Source organism: Lathamus discolor, chromosome 1, assembly GCF_037157495.1.
Source record: "Lathamus discolor isolate bLatDis1 chromosome 1, bLatDis1.hap1, whole genome shotgun sequence".
NCBI lineage: Eukaryota > Metazoa > Chordata > Aves > Psittaciformes > Psittacidae > Lathamus > Lathamus discolor.
Window position 1 is genome coordinate 32,630,460 of NC_088884.1, and position 24,191 is coordinate 32,654,650.

The 24,191-nt window shown below is 39.0% G+C and overlaps 1 protein-coding gene across 2 annotated transcripts in view; it reads right to left on the reverse strand.

The window, feature by feature from the left end:
- The window catches only part of SEMA3C (semaphorin 3C), a 123,054-nt gene that overhangs the window by 15,405 nt on the left and 83,458 nt on the right, over positions 1 to 24,191 (reverse strand). For both annotated transcript variants that reach the window (XM_065667172.1, XM_065667181.1), the window contains 7 exons: positions 22,640 to 22,759; positions 20,974 to 21,116; positions 18,815 to 18,929; positions 17,578 to 17,647; positions 14,787 to 14,931; positions 11,117 to 11,339; positions 1,882 to 1,970 (listed from right to left, as the gene is read on the reverse strand). In XM_065667172.1, coding sequence (XP_065523244.1) covers positions 1,882 to 1,970; positions 11,117 to 11,339; positions 14,787 to 14,931; positions 17,578 to 17,647; positions 18,815 to 18,929; positions 20,974 to 21,116; positions 22,640 to 22,759 — 905 coding nt within the window. The remainder of the gene's footprint in view (positions 1 to 1,881; positions 1,971 to 11,116; positions 11,340 to 14,786; positions 14,932 to 17,577; positions 17,648 to 18,814; positions 18,930 to 20,973; positions 21,117 to 22,639; positions 22,760 to 24,191) is intronic.

Consider the following 24,191-nt stretch of genomic DNA (forward strand, 5'->3'; position numbering starts at 1 on the left):
GAGCAGGGAGGTTGGACTAGATGACCTCTGGTGGTCCATTTCAACCTCAACCATTCTGTGATTCTGAGTTTAGAGCTGATGGAGTATTTCATGAACTGTCTACAGACTCGAGATCAAATACAACATTAGGTCTGATGACACATTCTCCTTGCTTATACTCCGGAAAGGAATTAGTGCTTTGCTTACTTTGGATATTTATTAACACACAGCCTGCTTTCTTGGAGAGCAAAATACTGCCATGCTGCCCACACAGACTGCAACGGCTGAGGTTATCATATGATTTTTAGGGTTCGGGCTAAAAAATCTGTGCCTTAAGGCCTTAAGATCATCTAGTTCCAACCCGTCTGCCATGGGCAGGGACACCTCACACTAAACCATCCCACCCAAGGCTCTGTCCAACCTGGCCTTCAACACAGCCAGGGATGGAGCATTCACAGCTTCCCTGGGCAACTCATTCCAGTGCCTCACCACCCTTACAGTAATGAACTTCTTCCTTATATCCAGTCTAAACTTCCCCTGTTTAAGTTTTAACCCGTTACTCCTTGTCCTATCACTACAATCCCTAATGAAGAGTCCCTCCCCAGCATCCCTATAGACCCCCTTCAGATACTGGAAGGCTGCTATGAGTCTCCATGCAGCCTTCTCTTCTCCAGGCTGAACAGCCCCAACTTTCTCAGCCTATCTTCATACAGGAGGTGCTCCAGTCCCCTGATCATCCTCATGGTCCTCCTCTGGACTTGTTCCAACAGTTCCATGTCCTTTTTATGTTGAGGACACCAGAACTGCACACAATACTGCAGGTGAGGTCTCACAAGAGCAGAGTAGAGGGGCAGGATCACCTCCTTTGACCTGCTGGTCACACTCCTTTTGATGCAGCCCAGGATACGGTTGGCTTTCTGGGCTGCGAGCACACACTGCCGGCTCATGATCATTTTCTCATCAACCAACACCCCCAAGTCCTTCTCTGCAGAGCTGCTGTGAATCTTTTCTCTGCCCAACCTGTAGCTGTGCTTGGGATTGCTCTGACCCAGGTGTAGGACCTTGCACTTCGCATGGTTAAACTTCATTAGGCTGGCATCAGCCCACCTCACAAGCGTGTACAGGTCCCTCTGGATGGCATCCCTTCCCTCCAGCATATCAACCCAACCACACAGCTTGGTGTCATCAGCAAACTCGCTGACAGCGCACTCAATCCCGCTGTCCATGTCAATGACAAAGATGTTGAACAAGACTGGTCCCAACACAGATACCTGAGGGATTCTGAAAGGGTTTTTTCAACATGAGGAAGAACATTTTCTTCAGGTTATTACAAGCTGCCACATGTCAGGATGATTGACAGAGGCTATTGCCTTATTTCTCTGCGTAGCTGTTTGTGTTTCTTTTCAACTTGTGTTAAGCTTGTAGCTTTTTTGACTCCAGAGCCATGTGGCTTTGAAGAACTGGAGTTAAGCAAAAACAATACTGGTTTGCTTCCATTCTGCAGCTCAGAATCAGGAAGATTATCAGATAATCAAAGTACAAAAAATTTAGATTCCATCTGTAATTAGCGACAGTCTCAATACATGATGCCAATGATAAAAGTTGCCTTCTGGCAGCTACTATAACATGACCTCGTAAAAATGTGATTATTAAAATCCTTCTAGCCAGTATAACATAAAAAAATTAGCAACTTAGAAGAGGGGAAAAAAAAAAGACTTAAGATAGCTACAGCCTTCATAACAATGGGCATTTTATATTCCTCTTTGGGTGGCTATCAAGCTGACAGTGTGCACATTTACTTGATCTCTTATCAAGTCACAGCTGTCCTTGCCAAAATATCTTAGAACAAAATGTTTGTGTGAACATACACATTAGAAGAGTAAAAATAGGAACAAACCGAACCTGAAAAACCTCCAGCTCCTCTAAAATGAGTTCTCCGCTTGCAGAGAAGTTGGTGGGTAGGACAACAACTTTTTGTACGGTTCCTTGATCTAGAAAAGATGAGAAAAAGTGAGACCGTGTAACAGAGAGAAATAAAAAAACCAGATTAACTATTTCAATTATGCAAAGAAAGCATTAAAGCAAACACTATGACACAGAGGAAGGTAAGAAATGTTCAGTAATATCTAGGGTTTTGGGGTCAGAAAGAACCATGAGATGATTCCTTATATAATAATACTATATATGATATTATTCTCATATATGAACACGGGGAAGTCATGGTAAGACTGGACTAACTAGCATTACTGTTAACATTCTACCCAAAGAGATCAATGAAAATCAGTATCTTCCGTACTAGTTGCTGTACAGACACACAGACAGAGGCAGTATCTATCCTAATGATCTTAGATAAACCCATGGCTATATAAGCAGGCAAAAGGGAGCGACTGCAGAATTTAATATGTATTCATATTCCGTAATCAAAGTGTAATGACAACTGATGACATGAAATATAAACCTTCCAAAGAATAACTCTCTATATAATAACTCTATACATACCTAAACAAAGTAAGACAAAAGCTTTTTTTTTTTTTTTTTTCCTTCAGGCTTAATACAGACATTAATCAAGTCCATTACATATTGGTAGGAGTTAGTATTTTGGTCCATAAGGAAAAGCCAGGTGAAGATATTGCAGCCCTATCATGGCTGCCCTCTCAAAACACAGTTTCAATCCTCCCAAATCCACTCAGATCAAAGGAGAAAGAAGTAAGAAGGATGGGGCAATGGCAGTCTTTTTGCAAGGCAGATGTGATGAGTAAGACAAAAGGGATATTTGTGATTAGTTTTCCAAATTTGTTATGTGGAAAGAATATATGAGATGGAGGGGTCCATCTGTGAAGGCTGTGAAAGCCACTGAAATACTTCTGGTGTGGCAGAAAAGGCAGACAGGGAGAATCACAAGGGCAAGCATTTTTACTTGGAAAAGCACAGCACATAGAATTCCTCTTGCCTGAAAGGCCTGGAAATTACTCTGAGCAGAATGAATTTATTTGCTCAATATGGAATTCTGAGGAATGGGACCACATGGTATAGATTCTGTTTGGCCTTCAAAAGTTTTATGAGCAATATAGACTTGTGCAGTTAGTAAAACATTAATATAGCGCAATATAGGTAAGTATCTACATGTATTTTTATGAATTTGTGACTGGGGAAGGAAATATCAGCTTCCTGTTTGGCAATTCATGATGTAGACAACATAAACTAAAAGAGGCAATTTTGCCTTTGCTTTAAGGTCAGTGACTGAATTCCATAGCTGGAGCTGCAGGGCAAGTTGGTTGCAGTAAATAATTTACATCTTATTTCCTTGAGGAAGCCAGCAAATAATCATATATTTTATTTTTAAAAAATAAGGTTCAAAACCAGAATATTGATTTGTAATGGCCTGACCACACACAGAGAACACATCACAGCATTTTGTCTTTTAAAAAAAAGGAAAAGAGAAATTGAATGCTGACAAGACTCTAAAATATGTAGCTATTAATTGTACATGCTTAGGGCAGGTTAGGCATGAATTTTTCATGAGGTTTTTCTATGGAGAACACTTATTCTCATTATACAATGGCACGATAAACTAGTTCCTTCCGAAGAAACTTTACTGAAACTAAATCTTGTGATAGCACAGCTGTGGTCTAGACTGGGTGCCAGTATTAGCAAAACTATGAGAACCTGAAAGAGATTTACTAGCTGCCAGGACCCACCGAAGCTTTAAACTGCTGCGGATGCATCTCTTGTTGAAGCTAAGGAGAAGCATGTGCATGTGTGTGTGTATTTCTGCTCCTACTAGTGGGAATAAACAACTCACAAATATACAAAGCTGAAGCCCAGTCTACCTCTGCATCCTTTTATCAATGTCCTCTTTTAAACATTAAACTATACTATACAAAATGGCACAATTGCAGCATTTTGTGGCTTTTTTTTTCAGCTGCCTGCAAAGCGTCAGCTACCTGTAACCCTGACATACAGGGCACTAAGCATGTTGACAGTGACCTTACCTGCAAAGGAATGTGAGGCTGCTGAGCCTCTGGAGAACCGGTTTATTTCAATGATCCATTAGCACATGCCACACATTTAAAATTCCTAAGTTGTCTTCAGTTCCCAAGCATAGCCCCAAACTGAAATTAGAACCTGAGGGGAGATTTTATCCTGGCCACTGGCACAGAAAATACTGATAATGCCTGACGCCAAGTCCTTCTTGTCCTAATAACCTTTCCTATTTGAAAAGTAGGTTCCTATCTACTTTTTTGTCACACCCCAGCAAAACACACAGAGTTAAGGACTGTTTACCTTGGTATTCATTCCCTTTGACTCAATACTTCACCATTTGCTTTGACTCAGTATTGTACCATAAGAGACATATCCTTTCAGAAAGGAATGTTCCATTGTTTTAAAGGAAACTTAATACAACATTTAAAATAAATATTCACTTTAGGTAAATAAGGCAATAGAAAGCTATTCATTAAATAACATCACTTAAAGCAGGGGATTCCAATCAGCCGTATATACATATAAACATACTTCAAAGAATACATGGTGTATAGGTTATAGCCCTCCACCAATTCTAAAACCAGTTTTCCTACTGTTGCTCAGACTTTTCCTTAATAAATGAAAGGCAAATATTTATGCCTGAAAACCACTTCTTATTCCTTTCTCAGTAGAACTGATGTCTCCACTCTAAGCTCAGTAGCTGACAAATCAAGTCACTTACTTACACATGTTCATGTCAGAAAGCTTATGGTACACCTGAGTTGTGTTGAAAAACTTTCTTGATTATTTTCTTTAATTGCAAGGCAGCAAACTAAATTCCCTGAGTCAGAAGGAAGGTTGGAAAAGATGCAGTGCTGTGCACTGCAGGAGATATATGCAAGTAGCAGTGCCTGAGCTGTTTCCCTGTGTATTTCACAATAGATAATCTTTTGTATTGTAAGCCAGGCATAACAGATCAGCAAACAACTTTAAGTAAAATTTTTTCACATTTAGGTCAATGTATGAAATGATAAGCTGATTCTGTAAAAAACATTAAAATGAACAGGATGGTTTCCTTGGCCGTTTACTTGTTACTTACAGATACCCACTTGAAAACAGTTCAACACTGTTATGATTTCATATAGTCATGAAAAAATCTATAGTTTCTCCAGAATATGATTCCACCACTAGACAGCATGAAGTGAAGAAGCAGATTTATGCTCACCACTTCCCTGACTTTTCACTGGGAGCTGTTTGCAGCCTCACATCAGCCCATCAGCCTGTGAGTTAAGGGCAGATGGAGAAACGAAAAAGAATCTCTCTCAAGGAGATGTCAAGAGGACGTGAGCTACTCATAATGTTTTCCTGTTTCAAACCTGCTTGAGTGACTGCAGATCTCTCAGCTTGACAAGCAAGAAAATCTTACTGAGATCGTGTTCCCTCTGAGAGGACTGAGAAACAGGGAACAGCAAAGGAGGAAAGTGCTTAACATCCTGTAGACTGAAAAATGATATAGAGTATGTAGAGTTGGAAATAGAGAGGGAAATTGGTCCAGTAAATAATTCCATGAACATGGAAGAGACAAATAATAATAATAATAATAATAATAATAGTAATAAGTATTATTAATTATAATCCTTGATATTCAGTGCATGATCCTGGGCTGGTATAAATCAGCTAAGCTTCACTAATGCCCGTTGGACTATGCCTGATTACAGTAATTCCTGGTCTGGCTGACAATGGGCAATGATCAACAATGCCAATGAACAGCAATGCAAAATGCACAGGTGTTTGGCTGAATCTGCAGGTCTGAGTTTAAACCTCGTTCTCTGGATTTTGACTAGCTTTTCTTTCTCCAGCCCTAAGTAAACACTGAAGTTGTCAGTATTGTGACCCTCAAAGAGAGTCAGGACCCACCTACCCCTGAGCCACATCATATGCACAAATCAAACAACAAATAACCCCCCTGACTTTTCCACATCATGAAGAAATTACTGCAATGAACACTGAACTGCTATTCTGACAGGAGTTTCATAGGTAGGCTTCCTGATGTGTCTGGGACCCTCTGAAATATTTACTCCATGTTGTACCCCTCAGTCTAATGGCAACTTAATTGTTTTTGATCTCTGATCTGAGTTGAACCTCAAATAATATTACAGAGAGAAAAAGAAAGCAAAGAGTTGGATGAGTTGGTTACTGAAATGTTTTGAATGACTCAGACACTATGACCAAGAGGAAGAAGCAAACTCTCTCTGCCACCTGTTGTGCCAGTGTTGCGCAACAGCATCTTGCCAAGCTCACAATCATGAAGCTGTAGACAGCAAATCTATGGGAGGCAAAATTGGTCTTCTGACCAGATTATCTCTTTTTGTTAGAATCTGTAGCTCATTGCATGATTTTGGGTACTGCATCACCAGAGGCTACTGTTGTCAACAAGGGTTAGTTTTCCAAAAAGATAGCCATCATATAACACCATGCAAACAACTATTACAACCTTATGCTCTGAAGGCACTTACTACATCCAGACTTTGAAAACAAGTGTTGCATCAGAGAAGAAAAGAAAATAAGAAACATCAGTGAACCTCATGCCGCATCAGATGCATGCGGCCCAGATTAATAATCTGAATAAGTCACACTCAAGTCTGACGTGCCTTTTCATGACAAAAACTTAGATCTCTTTCCATGAAAACATCTCCTATCTTGATAGGAAGCAGCTGAAAAAAGTCCTATTGGTGCCCATGGCTGTTTAATGTACCCAAGTTTGACCCAGACATTTAAATATTTTCATAACACCAAGAGCAATAAAAAACCCCATGAGTAATCTTTTGGTTGTGCAATCTGCGTGTACTTTGACCAAAGGCTTTCGTACTGCAAGCAGTAGGTGGCATGCTTAAAAAATAAATATTAATTTCAGGAAAACGTTCTCATGCTGCTTTACTGCTGCTTTAAAACTCAGATGGAAAACAATCTAGCCAAGGATAAACAGAAAACATTGAAAGCTTGGGTTCTTTATAAATAACTGCAATGAGTAAAGTAGTTACAGTAAAACTCTAGGATGAATCAAAGACTTCAGGACTGAGTCCCATCCTACCACAGAAATGGAATAATCAAAGCAGAATTCTAACCTCAAATTCCCGAACTGAATATATTATTACCTATTGCATAGGGAAAAAGTACCATCAGCATCGCCCTTGTCAAATATGCAAATGAGAGATTACATTCTATCCAGGTAAATTATCCCTCCAGTTTCTGTTTGGGAAGATGAGGTATACAGCACTGTTCTCTTGTAGCACTGCCCTCTACCATTAAAGACTTGCTTGTTACTCTAAATCAGCTCATTTCAGAAGGGTGAAGAGATCCCTTTGAGTGGACTTAACAAAACTAGCAAGTTTTGTGAAGTGCTTTGGGAGTCTTCATGTTGAAAAATATAGGGAAAACAGGAGATCATTATCATTTAAAAAGCGGGTGGAATGCTGCAAGAACAATGTCTGTCAGTGGGATTCATTTTGTTAGCTATGTAGACGAAGGAGGGAGAAAAGCAGTGTATTAACTCTGGGCATGGACCAGCTCCTGTGAACGCAGCACTTTTATATGGGGGTGCAAAGGCAACAGTACATTTTAGTTCACATTAATGTGAAAAAATGACACAGTTGCCAATACCCTCCTATGCCATGGCTGCATGATGAAAACCACTGGAGTTCGTGGAGCCTTATTCTTCTGTTATTCCTCACTTGCATTCAGAAACTGATTTATCACTAAGTCTATAGAGGAGGAAGAGAGGAAAAGCTAAATATTTTGTGTGCTCTGCATCTGGCAAGACATAAAACACTCCAATTTCAAGCATGAGACAGGTCACTGACAGTGACAGACATGGCTGGCAACATCTCAGTTCAGCAGCAGTAACTCATCATCTGAGCTGAGTGTAATTGTCACCAGGTGTCAAGTCCCATTGTCTCTGGCTGTGGGGCTCCAGGCTCCCAAGGAAATTATCACATGGAATTCTTCTATACAATGTGGTTTTTGCATTTGCTGGGATGAACTGACACCAAAGCAAATCTCCTCTGCACTCCTTTTGACACTTAATATCTCTATCAGATCCTCCCGAGCAGAGAATAAAGAAAACAAATTTCTCCTCTCAGTGGCTGAAATTCAATCACTTTTATTTAAAAGGGCTGAGAAATGCAGTAACTTGCATTGCACCAATTTCTGTTGAGGAAGACCTTGGAAGCTATTAATGTCCTGTGACGTACTCAGGAAGAATACTACCTCCACTCCAACTAACTAGAAAGTGGACAATGACCCTCATCTCCGGTGTAATGCAGAAGATAAAGCAATGAAAGTAAAGTATCAAGAGCCGCAGTTTATGTGTTTGATCCATAATGAATCCCATGCTGATGCAGAAAAGAGGATTAACAAGCTGAGGTATGTTAATGTTTTTAAGGAATCACAGGTGTATGTGAAGCCACACTGATCATTTATAAACAGTAAGAAGCTAATCAAAATATAAAGTGAAATTATCTATATTTCTCTCTTGCAGAATTACTAAAGTGCTATATATCAATATTGTGATTTCATGCAAATTTCAGATATTCAATAAATTTCCAGTATTAACTACTACTACTACATTAAGCATCTTATATTGGTTGGAAACTTATATATCCTTATCTTTTCCACTAATCTTTAGTAGAATTTTCCTCTAATTAATATTAGGTGTTTGTAGAGGATTTTAGAACAATGGCACCACTATTTAAAGAAATGCACAGAATGTTTGTTTGAAAGATCTGGACTAACCTACTCAACCTATTAGTCTGGCTAAACATAGCGATTTACAGGAATAAAGCTAACAGAAAGCCAAACCTAACTTCTTGTGCAGTTATATAACAGTAATAGGGACAGTAACTACATTTCTGGTATGTCTACAATAGTGTACAAAACCTCTTTTCTTCTGTAGGAAAGCAGGAAAATAATCCTCAAGGGTCCCAAAGTCAAGAACTATAGCTGCATTAATTAAACTAAAAATACAATGTGGTTACAGGCTGGGGCGTGTGTCTGTGAAAATCACCTTGAAGGAGGCCTTGTCCTAATTAATTTGTTAGTCTGTGAGTAGGATCAAAGATATATTCATGAACACCTTTAAACTCATTTATCAAATACCAGCTAAGTATACAAAAAATACCCAGTTCAAAACCTGCTGAAATTCCTAATGTGATTCATTACCCAGAGCTTCCTCTACGCTATGCCTCACAGTATACTAGGCATTCACAGTGCAGGAAATTGTGACCTGGTAAAGGTTTGACACAGGAACATTGAGTCCTTTCAGGTAATCACAGACAGTGATAAGGACTCCCTTGAGCCTTCTCTTCTCCAGTCTAAACAATCCCAGCTCCCTCAGATGCTCCTTGTAAGATTTGTTCTCCAGATCCTTCACCAGCTTTGCTGCCCTTCTCTGAACCCACTCCAGCACCTCAACTGTAGTGAGGTGCCCAAAACCAAACACAGTGTTCGAGGTACAGCCTCACCAGCGCCAAGTACAGAGGGATGATAACTACCATAGTCTTGCTGGCCACGCTATCTCTGACGATGGTGAATTAACAAACTTTATAGGTACTTCTTCCAATGTTTGATCGTGCCGATGGTGAAAACCTTTTCCTGTATATCTACTTGTAAATTGTGTTCAATCCCTCTCACCCTGACACTGAGCACTTTGAGATGTGTCCACATATCTTTTTTTTTTTCCCCATTAGCTATTAGTACCCTCCCATTAGACAGTCGTCAACAGCAGTAAGATCTCCCCTTTGCTTTCTCTGTTTAAACCCAATTCTCTCAACCTCCCTCAACCAATCTTATCAGGTCAAAATATTCCTTATATTGGGGAGCCCACAACTGGACATGGTACTCCTGACAGGAGCCAAATACAGGGGAAAAATCCTTTCCAGTAACCTGCTGGCTGGATACACTTTTGCTAACACAACACAGCATGGAATTGCCCTCCTTTGGCACAAGGGCATCCTGCAGATTTTGATAGTTGAGAGGTTTTTATAAGAAGAGTGAACAGAGTTCCCTTTAATCCTGCCACTAGAGAAGCCTGACATTTTTTAGCACCAGCTTCCTAAATCTCTTATAACAGGATGGTTATTCCCAGCCCCACATGAGTTTGTTGGCAGACATGGTTATTCTACAAGCACAAAACAACCAGGACCCCAATAGTATGTAAACCATAAAAGTAATGCAAGCCATCTCTGTAATTATTTTCTGATGTTCAGAGATGTATTTGTTCTCCTTGAGTTCTTTTCCTTTGTTCTACCTGAAACCATCTGTAGTAAAAAAGATTAGCTTTTGTGCCTATCAACCTATAATGCCCTGTTAAGCTAGTGGGAGTTTCAGACGTGACTGAATCCTAGGGTCTAACCAGAGTTCCACTCCGCCTGTCTGCTTCAATCAGAAGAGTGTGATTCGTATCTGAATATTTTAAAAGGTCAAAACTGCTCAGTATGAGAATCACTTGACCTGTTCACTGCAGACTTCAGAAGCACTAGAACAGATTCAAATTTGACGTAACTAAAACCAAAATGTAGGTTATATTATAGAAATTATTTTAGAATACTTGGACCAAATTCTGTGTCCACTGCTGCTAAGACTCCATTTGTTTCTTTTGCTCTGCTAAGGGCTTCCATATTTTTACTTGCTTTACCTTTTCTTTTGCAGAGTTGTTATTTCTGCTTTTGTATCACCCTGATGAGATTGTGTTTCTCTTCAGGAGTAGTTTATAGAGAATATATTAAATAATGATGACAAGAGCATACAAAACAATACAAAGCCAGACTTTGGTAATTTTACTCATGTTAGAGAGCCTCAAATTCTAATGTGGAATCATGTTCCAGACAAACCATATTCAAAAGAAATATTATAATTTAAATACAATACACACTAGTATAGATTTTGGTCTCAAAATTCCTATCAATATATTGTCTCTCTTGTACATAATTAAACTCTATAGTAAACATAAAAATGCACAGAAAGTAAAAGAATGTAATTTATGGGTTACTGCAGACATTTTTGTAGATAGAAAATATGTTTAAACAAATGTTTCTGAAAGCTGTAAGTTGTATAAATCAGAATTGATTGCAAATTATAATGCAATAGGGGGAAATGACTGCTGCTAAGTTTGTCTTACCTGTTCCAAGAAACAAGACGTGATATCTCCCATCAGCAGCATTTACTCGATCCACAGCAATCTTTGTATACTTGTAGTCAGCTCCTATCCGGATGATTAATGGCCTCTTGTGTATTGGGTAAATGGGATTAAACATCAAAGGGTGATTCCTGATGAAGGTCACAACGTCATCTGGAAACTCTTTGGTTGTCCGCATATTAGGTGTGAAGGCTCCTCCTGGACACTGTAAGAAACATGCACAGTAATGCTTAACAATACTTACCACCTTTCAGGGAGTTTTCTTCTCCAAGTCATTTACAAATATTGACAGATAGTTGACAAAGTAAGTTCCCAAAAGAGCACTTCAGACTCTGACTGAAAGTAATTATGTTCCAGTAAAGGGAATGAAGTGCTTGAATAGCTCTGTTTTGAACTCCCATCAATTCCAATAAAGCAAACACAAGTGTATTTTTGCATTTTCAAAACTCAGCTTGATGGCAAAAATCCATACTTCTGGACCTATTTCCACATTCTTTATGCTTCCAAACTGCCTGTTGAAAAAAAAAATAAAAAACTCCAAGTGATTGGAATGGGAAGATATCAAGCTTTTACACCTGGTTTGTTACAGAATTAATACAAAGACAAAAGGTAAAATCTGATACTTACCTGTACTTTGGTCAATATCCCTCTAGCTATTGCACTGATTATGAGATAGCAAAAGGGCCTGTGACTCATCTTCATTTGAAAAAGCAATAATATGGAGTTGATGTGGGGGTCCCAGGGCAACTTATTTATGTCTGAAAAGATTGACCATTCACAAGATCTCATCTATAGATTCCCCTATGCCCCAGAAATAACAGTGGTCCATGAATACTCTGGATGCTTCTTTAAATGTCACAAAGAACCACCCAAACAATTAGCCCTGAGGCATTCTGGACCTCATGAGGAAATAAAAACAATCTTAGAAAACTCAAGTGTTTTGAAACTAAAAGAAAAGTGTGGGAAATCAGGAGCTATGTCAGGAACTGGTACAATAGTCTGGATGTTAATTTACATGACTTTTTTTCAGCTACCATTAAGTCACTTATGGCTGCTCCTGAGCTTTTATCTCCCCCATTACCAGACTTCTGAGCTGCGAAACTCTCCTCAGAGTATTGGAGCTAATCAGAAATGTTTCAACATGATATTTTTTCCAACTGGAAAACATTGATTTCTTCAATATGAAGCATTTCATGGATACTTCTTTATTTTGATGAGGACCATTCTTGCATCTAGGATGGAATTTCTGGCCAAAACCACAGACACAAAACCAGCTAGTAGCTTAGGGAGAGATTTACCTCACCTGACTTCTACTGTCTCAAAGTCAGACATTTATTCTTATTTAGACATCTAGGTTTCCTCTGTAGCTAGTAATTGAGACTAGATACCCTGCTTTTAGATGGCTAAAATTACAGAAAATGAATCATACTCTGAGAGACTAAGAAAACTCACTGGGGATGTATGAGTCATGTGTCCAGCCTACCCGATGCAAGCACGTGCTAGAATCTGGGACTTCACCTCCCAGGGGATCCCTCTAACCATCAGGCAGGAGTGCCCCTTCTACCCTTGCTTCTAGAAGATGTTCCATCTTGTGAGCCTAATAATTTTTTGGGCAACACCAGAAGCCAAGTAGAGAGGAGACTGCAGCCTAACACCAGGCTTTTGAATCATCTTCTGGCACAATTAGGATTTAATTATTTATACAAAATAGGACAGGTCTACTAGGAATTCTTTAAAAGACACTGCTCTGACATCAGTTACCTTCAGGAAGAAGAACTGGGACTCAGCTCAGATATGGGTCTCTTCCCATCTGATGTCCTTGACAACTGATTCTTCTGGACTTTGATTTATTCTGAGGGTTTTGGTATGGTTCTCATTGGAAATGACTCTACAGGCTAGCCCTCTAAGATTGCTCAAAATAATCTAATTTTTATCATCTTGTGCTCTACTCCTTCCCTCTGCGGCACTTCCATCCACAGTCTTCCAGGAAATGTATGGAGCTATCTGCTAAGATTAGTAACAAGTGTTGAAAAACGAACCATGTTCATAAATCTGCGGGCTATTAGCAAGATTATTCTACTTGGTAGTGATCTGCCAGACCCCAGTTCCTCTCCAGAGGGATTCTGTTTCACAAGCAGCTCAAATTAAACTTTCTTGTCCCACACAGCTCAGTTAAAAGAAGACTTTCTTTGATACTTTCAGTCCTCCCATTCTTGAACTGGAGATCGTAAGACTTTTGTGACTTCCTGCAAAAATGTTTGTGCTATGGTTCACCCCAGTATGACCCTAAAAACTTACATTATATCATTGTTCTTAGCAAACCCTTAACAAACATCTTTAATCAATTAATTCTTTCCCTATCCCACGTATAAACCAATGGCAAGCAACAGATGTTACTGAAGCACCCCATAAGCAATCCCTTTCCTGAAGGGAATGAATGTGTATCCTTTACACCTCATTCAAGGACTTGGATATACAATACTTATGTTCACAGTTGATAAACATGCAGTTAGACTGCAGAGGGAAACAGAATTCTTTAATTTATAGCATATTCCCCAACACACTGTAGGTACAATAACTATTTCTGTAAACTCTGAAAAATGGAAACTAACCTCAAACATCACTGAATTTAGTAGCAAGGTGCCAATTATGTAATATTTTTTTTTCCTTTCTTTTTCCGTAAGTAAGGTTTTCTTGTGGAAGAAAAAAGAAACCCTTGGTATTTAGTGAAGGGCAGCCAAACACTCCAGAGTCGATTATGGCCAAATGAATGTATTGCTTTATTTAATCCTACTGAAGCCATACTGAAGCCTTTTCACTGTTTATCCAATGTACTGAGACACAACGAACATTCATTTTTATCCAGAGGTTTAGTATCTCTTTAGGCAATAGTAAAGTAGGATTTTCCATGTCCCATAAAAATGCATCCCTGTCTAGTTCAGCATCCCAAAAGATGCCAAAACCCCTATGTTCCAGAGGAAAGAGGCACATGCCCTATAGCCTACAAGCAGGGTTATTCATAGTTAACCCTTTGAACACAAGTTCTGAGCAGCAAAAAATCCTCCACAACCTAATTTTTACAAATGCTTTGACATAAGTGAAAAATAGAGTTCGTGGTGTACATTAAAAAGTGGAGCTACATGGCAGAGAAATAAAGCAAAGTCAAACAAATTCCAGCTTAGAAAATATACTTTTAAGATACTATGTTGTGCCTGAATTTTGAGGAAGCACACAAAAGCCAGTGATCAGAAAACCAGCAATGACCAGTGACCATCTGAAAATAATCTCTTGCCTTTATTCTTTGTGTGAGCTACGATCTAAGAATTTATTTTCAAATTCAGAGCTCATTGGCACATCTGAAAAATGTAGATAATTTCTGTCACCCCATCAAATCCAAATCTGAATTTTCTTTTTCGCTTTCCATTGGGCTGCTCAATTTCTTTAGGTCCATCTGGAATACCTCATAAGCCTCCATGAGGTGAACCAAGAATAACATGGCAGTGGTTGAGGAAACAATATTCTGAAGCAGCAAGAAACTGTAACTAAGTGTCATAGTCACATACAGTCCATTATCCCAGAATAAATAATATTTATTTATGGATTAAACACAGACAAGTAATTGGCAAGCCTGCATAAACATCTTTATACTTACGGTGCCGGGTCGTGGGTAAGGAATTCTGCCCTGATATGGAATCAGCTGGTGGTTTGGGCCCTCCTTGTGTGCAAATGGCCCATTGAACACAGTCTGGATGTCAGATAGATGATACACACACACAGCTGAGCCTTTAAATATGGAGCTGAAAGACAGTAGGGAAAGGTTAGTATTGCAATCTACCTACTTTTGTAGAGCTTTTCCATCATTTTGCTTTTCCATCATGGTCCAAGGATGAAATAGATCTCTAAAATAATATATTTAATACAATTTAATGCTTCTACAACATGGATTTAATACATTTAAAAATAAACTAATCTAGTTTCCCAATATACACCATTACTCCTTAGAGACCTAGCACCTTCTTGAATAAGAAGAGGAAGGAAGGTACTGCCCTACTGATGGGAAAAGAAAATTTCCTAATGTTCAATATAAAAGAAATATAATCTGGCCTCAGTTATATCAATTCCAAAAATATTGCTGACTTCAGTGAGACAAGAGTTTCACAAACTTTGTACTGCCAAGCTCAGCACAGGTTTCCAGAACTCCCTACCAGTGTATTAACCACAAGACCTCCATGAGCCTTTAAAATACATGGATAAAATATTAATCAAAACATCCAGTGCAATTACAATTGGATAGATTGTTACAATCAGTTCCCAACTTTTCTAAGCAAAATAAGGACAGGTTGTGGCTGTAAAGGCATTACTCCTATACAGTCCTCAAATCCACCCACAAAACTGGTCTTAAAAACATCTCTTCAAGAGGGTTGAAGCTTGATGTTTCCTGAATAGAATCTAGGGGGTTACGTATGAGAAGGGTCTGTTTTTTCCATCACTCTGGGTTCAGCAATGGTCCCAGATGGTCTCAGGCAGCACAAGCCCTGAATGGCCTCCATCACCCCTTAATGATGAAGGGTACTAAGGCAATAATTTCCAGGGTGATGCTAAGGTTGACTCTAGTGAATTAACTCCCTTTTTTCTCTCACTGCATATAAGGCTTGAAATATGCATCCTAACAAAGTGGAAACTCCAGATGGTCTAAAATCTGCCTGATGTTAACTGTAGTATGAAGATAATTCAAGTAACTCTGTTTTCAATTGACAAATTAAAAACCACTCTAGAAAAAAACCTAAAACATTACACATAATGTCTAAACAAGGATGTGCAATCCACATTGCTCTCAGTTGTATATGGATTAATAGCAGGAACCTTTTAGGTGGATTATGGTATCTGTGGAATTTTAGTAGGTATTAATAAGTTTGATGAAATTTATTTCCAGATGTTTTATGTTAGATTTACAGCAGATTATGCCACTAAAATAACTTGCTTTAGTATTACTTGGTTTCCCTCTGTATGGTTTAGATAAAAATACTAAGAATTATTTGCTGTCATGTTTCTCTCTTGCTACTGTTATGAGCTGGAGGCCTACAGAGGTGAAGCTAAAGGAACTGTTAAGGAGTAAAAATCCTTATAATTGCTGTATTCAGCTAGGTAACACATTCAAGGTACTGAACAAAGAGAAAGGATGCACAGACTGTGTGATTCACAGTAACAGAAATGTATGAGTGTAAAAACCTCAATAGAGAAAACAGCTTGAGAGCCAGGAAAAAGTGAAGTTTTCTCTTTGTTGTCACTGTATATGGTCCTGTGATTCAAACTGCATTTCCACTGCAAAAATACCAGGAGGATTAGGTAAAAGTGTTTCTACTTCAGGCATATTGCATCCACAACCTAATCATAAGTGTGGGTTTATTGCTAAATATAACCTCAGCATTTTCTCCTTTTGTGTAGTAGGAAGCGTAAAATGTAGACAGCACCAAACGTTTACAAGTTATGGGATTCTTTTTTTCCCAATGAAATATCATAATATCATATTCACATATTGGGGACAGCAGATCCCTGGATCCACACGAAAAAAAGACAGAAAAGCATTTTGGGAAAAAATATTTTTCCATGCAAGAATTTTCAGTAGAAATTATAATTTCAGGAATTATTAGTAATAAGTTAAATAATTTGCTAATTTGATCAAACAAAAAAGAAAACTTTTTTTAAGGTAATAACAGCTAAATAATACAGGATATCAGAGATCAGCAAGCTGCAACTCTTTCTACTCTGTATACTATAGAGAAAAGTGACAAAAGGAAAAGGTAGAGACTAGAGATGGCACAATCTGTTAGTCCACCTGTTGGTCTATCTTTATGGAGAGTTTCATCATAGTAAGTCATAGCTAGTACTTCCACTGTCATTGGGAGCTCACTGAATGCTTTCTAAACTGGATAGTAAGTGAATACTACTGACTGATAATGGGCAGTGTAAGGCTGCAAGCAGACAGCCAGCTGAAGCCGACATGGATCATTTGCCATCTGTGCGATCACCTGCCAGCTGAGAGACTGGAAATGATTTGTATGGGTTCATGTAAGAACTCCCGGTTTGATACTTCAGGGTGCTGGATGTCCTTCAGGAGGTGTTAAGTACTCTCAGATTCCACATGAGTTCACTGTGTTGAAGTTATTTAGCTTCCTGCTGCTGAATGGTAACAAGTAGCCCTCCACGGAAATGTTTTCCCAGCGCCAGATAACAGTATGTCAGGGAGCAGCTTGCACCAAGCAGCACAGCTCTAACATCGATACCAACAGTAGCGATACTGAAACTCCTGCATGTGAACGATGGCTGCTGCAGACATACAAAATTGTGCAGCACAGCCTCCACCACAAACCATCACTTTCAGTTTTCATATAGAAAACTGGGCACTTCAGAAAGGTAATCCTTTCCAGAATCTCCCCAAATACCTGGATGTTGTAAAAATTCCATACACAAGTGTTGTTCTGGGGTTATCAGTCTCTAGAAGAAACACATCCTCTGTAAGAAACAAAAGGAAAAGAGAAAAAAAAAGTTTTGAATACCAATAAAAACTTTAGCAGGAAAAAAGGCATAAACTGGAAAATAAAGTCAACAATAGTTTTGTCTCTGACTTGAATGGGGAAAAGCAGACTTATCATATGAATGGATCATATGCATGTATCTAGCATTTGAACATTCAGAAACAGATTTGGAGATTAGTTCCATGCCATCTAGCCTTATGAAGACAGAAGGCAAAGATTTTCAAATATGTTGAGGATCCATGTCACACATTTCTCTCAGCTGGATCTTGTTTCAGCAGGTTGTTTAACAGTAGGCAAACCTTTAAGTTGCAGTAGGTCAAAGATTAAGAGTTCCTACTGATTTAATCCAAAGCAGGACAATTAGGTGTTTTATTGTCCAGTACACACTCCAGATGCCCTCACTAACTCATTTTCAACATGATATGAATGACACACAGCTTTGCACTGAAGACACTGAGAGATATAAACCTCCCAGCTCCCACTGTGTAGGGATTTACTGACTGCACTATGCAAAATCATACCTACTCACTGAACTGAATTTGCCACAATTGTGTCTGCTGTATGGATCATTCACTGGATATACACAGTGTTTCACCTGGTGAACTGAAAATCTAAGTGCCTGAATGAATCCTGAGAAACTCTATTTATTCACAGGACTATTGCTAGTGCCAGGAAAACAACTTGTTAGCATTTATTAGTATTATTTTGAACTATTGAGGCCTCTACCCAGTGATCAAAAAAGAAAAACTGTATTGTAGAAAAGCTGTGTGTTACACAGTGGTATAAGAAACAGTTTCAAGGAGATGCATGTTAAAATACCTCTATCACAACCTTAACTAAGAGCAAATAACAACAGACTTCCCTCACATGTTCCCTTCCTAATATTAATTCTTTATAAATATAATTCCTCTGCATAGTCAAGATTAATTACTTTTATTTCAAAATTAACAATTATTACCCAGAGAGATTTATAAGGATTTTTACATTTCCTGTCATAAAACTGCAAGGGGAATTTCATCATGAATTTCTAGAGCCAAAATTTCACCGTCAACAACTTGACTAAGGGGCTGTGTGAACTTCAGTAATTTAATATGCACAGGGTACGAGATATAGATAAAACTTTTAAGGGATTTTATTGCCATACCTAATTCATCAAAATACGTTTCTGTTCCATCTTCGTCCATTACTGAGCACACAAGTCTTGCTTTCAAGAATGTTGTCCACTTGTTCACAAGGCTACGTTGACCTCCTGTGTCATTCTGGAAAGGAATACTATTTTCAGAAAAAAACCATACAACACAGCTTGTGTTTTACTGGGCTTTTACACATTTCCTCAGCTTAATTTGACTCATCACTAGACAAATATGCTGGGGAATTAAATATAAAAAATAGATAGGCCTAAACCAAATCCCTTAATCCAAACACCTCAGATACAGGAAGAGCAAGAACTGGGCTTTTTGAGAAGAGTTTCTGTGCTGGGATAGCAGTCTTGGGAGGGTCAGGCAGTAGATTTTGTGCAGCAGCATTGTGTGTAGGTAGCTATGACTGGGAAGGACTGTGGAAGTCGGTATCACTCACTGACACCTAGAGTGGAGAAGTCCATGCTATCTCTAAAAGTTCTAATAATCCTATGGAGAGATGTGTCTTCCAGTTGTGACAGCAGTATCGCCACATCTGATGTATTAAGCCATGCTGGCCCATGAGGTGGAAGCTCTGCACTAAATTCAGCAACGATGGCTAATGTGCCTCAGGCTTGTTTTGCACTGCTGGAAGTCCTGCTAGCTTGGTCCAGAGCTGGCTTGGTCACAGTTCACTCTAGGATCTTCCCATCTCTCTCCATTGCAAGGTGGAAACTGTCACAGAGGGCATAGCTCCTGCCTCATTTCTAGGTTTCCTTTTTCCCTTTCGTTGTGTGATACTGTGCTAGGCAGTTTGGAAGCTACTGCTCTTGCCTACGGCATTCACCAGTCAAATGAGGAAACTCAGAAGCTAGACAAATGTGATTTCAGTGAAATGTTGTGCATGCCTCATTGGTGCTCTTGGAGTTTGCAATCCAACTTTTTGGGTGACCTATAAGGAGTCTTTTGGGGGGTCTTTCTTGGCACCATTGTACTAATATATTTGGCCAGTCTCAAAGGCACTGATATATGAATATGATGGTATACAAGTATATAAATATGACTGACTCAGATTTATTTTCATTGCCTTTGGGATCCTGCCACTGACTTCAGTGAAAGCCTAAACAGGCTGAGGCCTTTCAGAAATCATCTGGGCTTCATTACAACAGTAACAATAACAAATACAGCTATAATTGCATGAAATGTCTTCTTACAAAATACCCAAAAAGGCCTTTAGGCACCCTCACAAAAATATAGAAAATGGGGATTACAAAAGAAATCACATGCCTCATCATATTGCCAGACAAAGAGTTCAACACAACCCCAAAGACGCCCTCCCACCCATACAGAACATCACAGAGCACCAAATTCTGAAGAAGACTCAGATTAAAGACAGAGACTACACAAACCCTCACAATTATCTTCCTGAGCCTTTTCAAAAGAAGGAATGAAAAGCCTAGCAATAATTGTGCATTTACAATTTTTCTCTCCTTAAAAAATTATCCATTCCACCAGAAATGTTAAGAGCTGCTTCAGTAATTTTTCATCTACAGTTGACTATAGATATGAAAAAGGAAGTAGAGACAATTAGAGCTGTTACTGTAAATTAATTACAGCACAGGAGTAGCCATAACTCCTGAATTTAATTTTCCTGCACACATTTTTTAAATTAGACTCACACATACATCACTGCAAGAACTCAGGACAGATATTGTAAAAATGAAAACAGTAACTGAGAGTTAAATTAACCCATTTAAAAGTTGGCTCCGGTATTCCCAATGTATTTCAAAGATGTTGAGTGTGTGTGTCTATGTGTGTGTGTGTATGTGTGTGTGTGTGTTTGTGAAAGACTTTGCTGTCTTATAGTTCAGTTTTCCTGAGCAAATAAATGTACCTCATTTGGGCAATGGACAAAAGTCTGGAAATTCAACACTGGTAACTATTCTGACACAGAGAAATACACAAATCTAGAATTCCGTATCATTATAGGTATAGCCAGAATACATAACATGTTCGGACCCTAGCTGTGTGCTCAGTAACAGCTCTTCTTAATTATGAATGTGGAAGCTGAAACAGGAAATTTGTTTTGAATATAAATCAAAGGCCTTTCAATCATTTAGTGTTTTAGCTTATCATGTCACACTAGCAGCTTGTCCAACAACCTGTCAAGCAAAATAGTTCTTACTGGGCATATTCTTGCAATCATGGAATGAATTTGCTTTGTGCTGCCGCTGTTGTCTGTGAGTTTCTCTTTGAAGAAGAAGTAGATCTTGGCATCATTGGGGTCAGTGCCATCTGGGATAACATGAGCATCCACAAAAATAGGCTCTGAAATGAAACAGTATACCAAAAAGATGAAACCAAAAGATGTACCAGTATAAGCAATTAATGATTTGACAGTTAGTGACTGCTTCAAGGAAACATAATGTAATGCATATAGACATACTGCTGTGCCAGTACTGCTCTAGCCTTATGTCGATATACACCAGACAACACCAGGTAAATTGCTTTTAGCCTTCTTGCTGTTAGCCTTCAGTTTTTGCATCCTTGCATTTTATCTCACAGCTGATTTTAGAAAAGTGATTCAAATGCAGAAGCAGAAGTACTGGACTACTGCAGAGATTCAAAGACTTGGAGAAAGGAGAGGCAAAAATCAGTGTGTTATAAGGGGCACTCAAGGAAAGACTCATTGAGGCAAAACATAAACTGTTAAAAAGACTCATTGGGAAAAGAACAAATAAGATAGATAAATAAGAGAGGAAAACAACACAGAAAAGATAAGCAGGGTAGAAAAATGCTTGAACTGCATTTGAGTTCCTGACAGGTCAATAAACAGCAAAAAGTACATGCATAATGCAGCAAAGAAGCACTAAGGGGAAAGCAAAATAATTTATATCCTTAACAGCAAGCACATAATGGACAGTGGGAATGTCATTCTCCTTTGAATAAAGTGGACCATCTTCCTGCATGAAGGCTATACCTTCTAATTATCATGCAAGATTGCTTGATTGGTTGAAAACCAGTAAAAATATTGAAATAACCTGATACAAAGGATGGACGTCTGACAGCAAACTCAATTTTCTGTTCACATTGCCCATTCTCAATGGCAACAGCAGAAAAAAATCTTCCCTTCACTATACCGAGCTGCAAGTGGTTTGGCCCACTAACAGCATCCCATACCAAACATAGGTAAATAGGAGCATGTGAGGATAAATGTTTAAGAGGGATTGCAATGATGACTCCAGGCATATGCCAGCCTCACTGGCAAGGGGAGAACCAGATTCCTACACTGGCAGGTTTACACCACTCAGGGCTTTTGTGAGTTTTCCTGCAAAGCATTTCAGTCCTGCATTTCATCTCCTGGTAAGCCCAGAGCCCTAACCTGGCAGGTCCACCTATGTGGCATTGCACACATCTCCCAGAGCACTGCTGCACACATTTTGAATGCAAGGGGTGGTGAGTCTTCTGAGGTATGTCAGTCTGAATTAACTGAGTCCTAGAATCAAGCATCTAACTTAAGGCAGTGCTTGATGGGTTACAGGTAGAGAAGGCACTTTCCTAGAAGTCAGACTGTGTGACCCCTTGCCATTTGACAAGTGCCACTGCAGTTTGGTTGAACCTTAATGCAAAAAAAGCCATCAGGTGAGGTGGCTTAAGGGCTTAGCTCATGCAGTAAACCCTTTACATCTGTGCATTGTCTACAATGTATTTACACACATTTCTTTATGGTCCAACTTCATAAATTAAATTCAGAGAAAAGCTCTGTAAAAGACAAACCTGTTATTTTAAAGAAAACAGAGCAGGATCTCTGTGAAACCCATTAAAAGCTCTAGTAAAACAAAGGATCTCACCACTCAGCCACTTGGAGTTGTGCTGGTCAGTTCGCACTGCATTCCTCCTGGTCAGACTCCGAAAAATGGCCGCATCCGTCCCCATGAAATCAATATACATTCCTGAGAAAAGCTCCTCATCTGCAAAGAATTGAAATGGCAGGGAAAAAGTAAATGCATTGCTATGGCTTTTGGGAAAACCATATTTACAGATCTATTTTTTATTTTAAATTCATCAGCCCTTTATTTACACAGGAGTGCATACAGATAAGTTTTGGGTCATGGGAATGGGAGTTCCCTCTGATTTACAAAGACACAATCTAGAATGCACAAGAATCATCAGATTTTTCTTAAAGACTTTAGGGAACTGCATAATTAAATGCAGCAGCAAAAATGCATATGTGGTGAACCTTTCTTTGATATGAAGTTTGGCTGCTCTGCTTTCACTGCAAAGGATCACTGGAAAATCGGCCTAGTGTTATCAAACAGAATCACGTTCAACTTTTTAAGTACATACTTCAAAAAGCTTTTTTTTTTGTTATGGAAGTAGAGAAAATGACTGGGCTGAATTTATTGCTGGTGTAAACTGGCACAACATCTATTGCAGTCAATGAGTCAGTGGCAGTTTTTACCAACAGTATTGTCAAGGCTGCCCCAGGCAGCCTCAAACTGACTTCAGTATTGCAGAGGCCAGACAATCACATTATTGAACTTTACTCTGAGTAAGATGAAGCAACAGTTGTCCCCTTTTATGTGCTTGATTCTAAGTATAGGGTCATTATGCTTGAACAGAATTAGACACGCAACTCTTACGTTAACAGAACCATGAACTTTTGCTCCCTGTGCAGGGCTGAAAACTCAGTCCATCAGTTAGGATGCATATCTGTATTTGTGTGCATAAATATTCCTATACATAATTGTAATCATAATTACATATACTATCATTTTCTACTCAGTGAATAACCACGCAATTTCCACTGACTAATGACAATGAAACCCCAGAGTAGAAAACAGTAGCTAAAATAAACTGTAACTCTCAGAGTGGGAGTGGTGGCTGAATACATTCCAGTACAGCTGGGTCCTTTGATTGATGTTTTTGTCTGAATTCCTGGACTACACAGAGAGTGTGGTCAAGCTGGCAAGAGGCACAGGTTCAGAAGTGCTTGAGGCTGTTTTTATGCTCTGTGTATGTGTGCATCAATATGGAAGACTACTGGCTCATAACAGAATTAAAACTCTGGAGATCTTGTTTTTCTGCTGTTGGCTAGAGCCTGAACTGAACCCCTGCAGCCACTCTTCTGCTCTCATCTCTCCCAGTGATGACAAGATTCATACACAGGGGATTTAAACAACGCTTTCACTGCATGTTTGTGAAGCATTTACTTCCTGAGTATGTCCTGATGGAATGATGTTAGACCTATACTGATTTATTACTGATTTTGTATATTTGTCTCATCGCCTCAATCCATCAGAGCTTTATTCTTATTATGAAATAAATTGGTTGAGAGAGATAAGGCTTATGCTTCTCACTAAACATTATGTACATCCTGCTCATACACATGCACACACACTT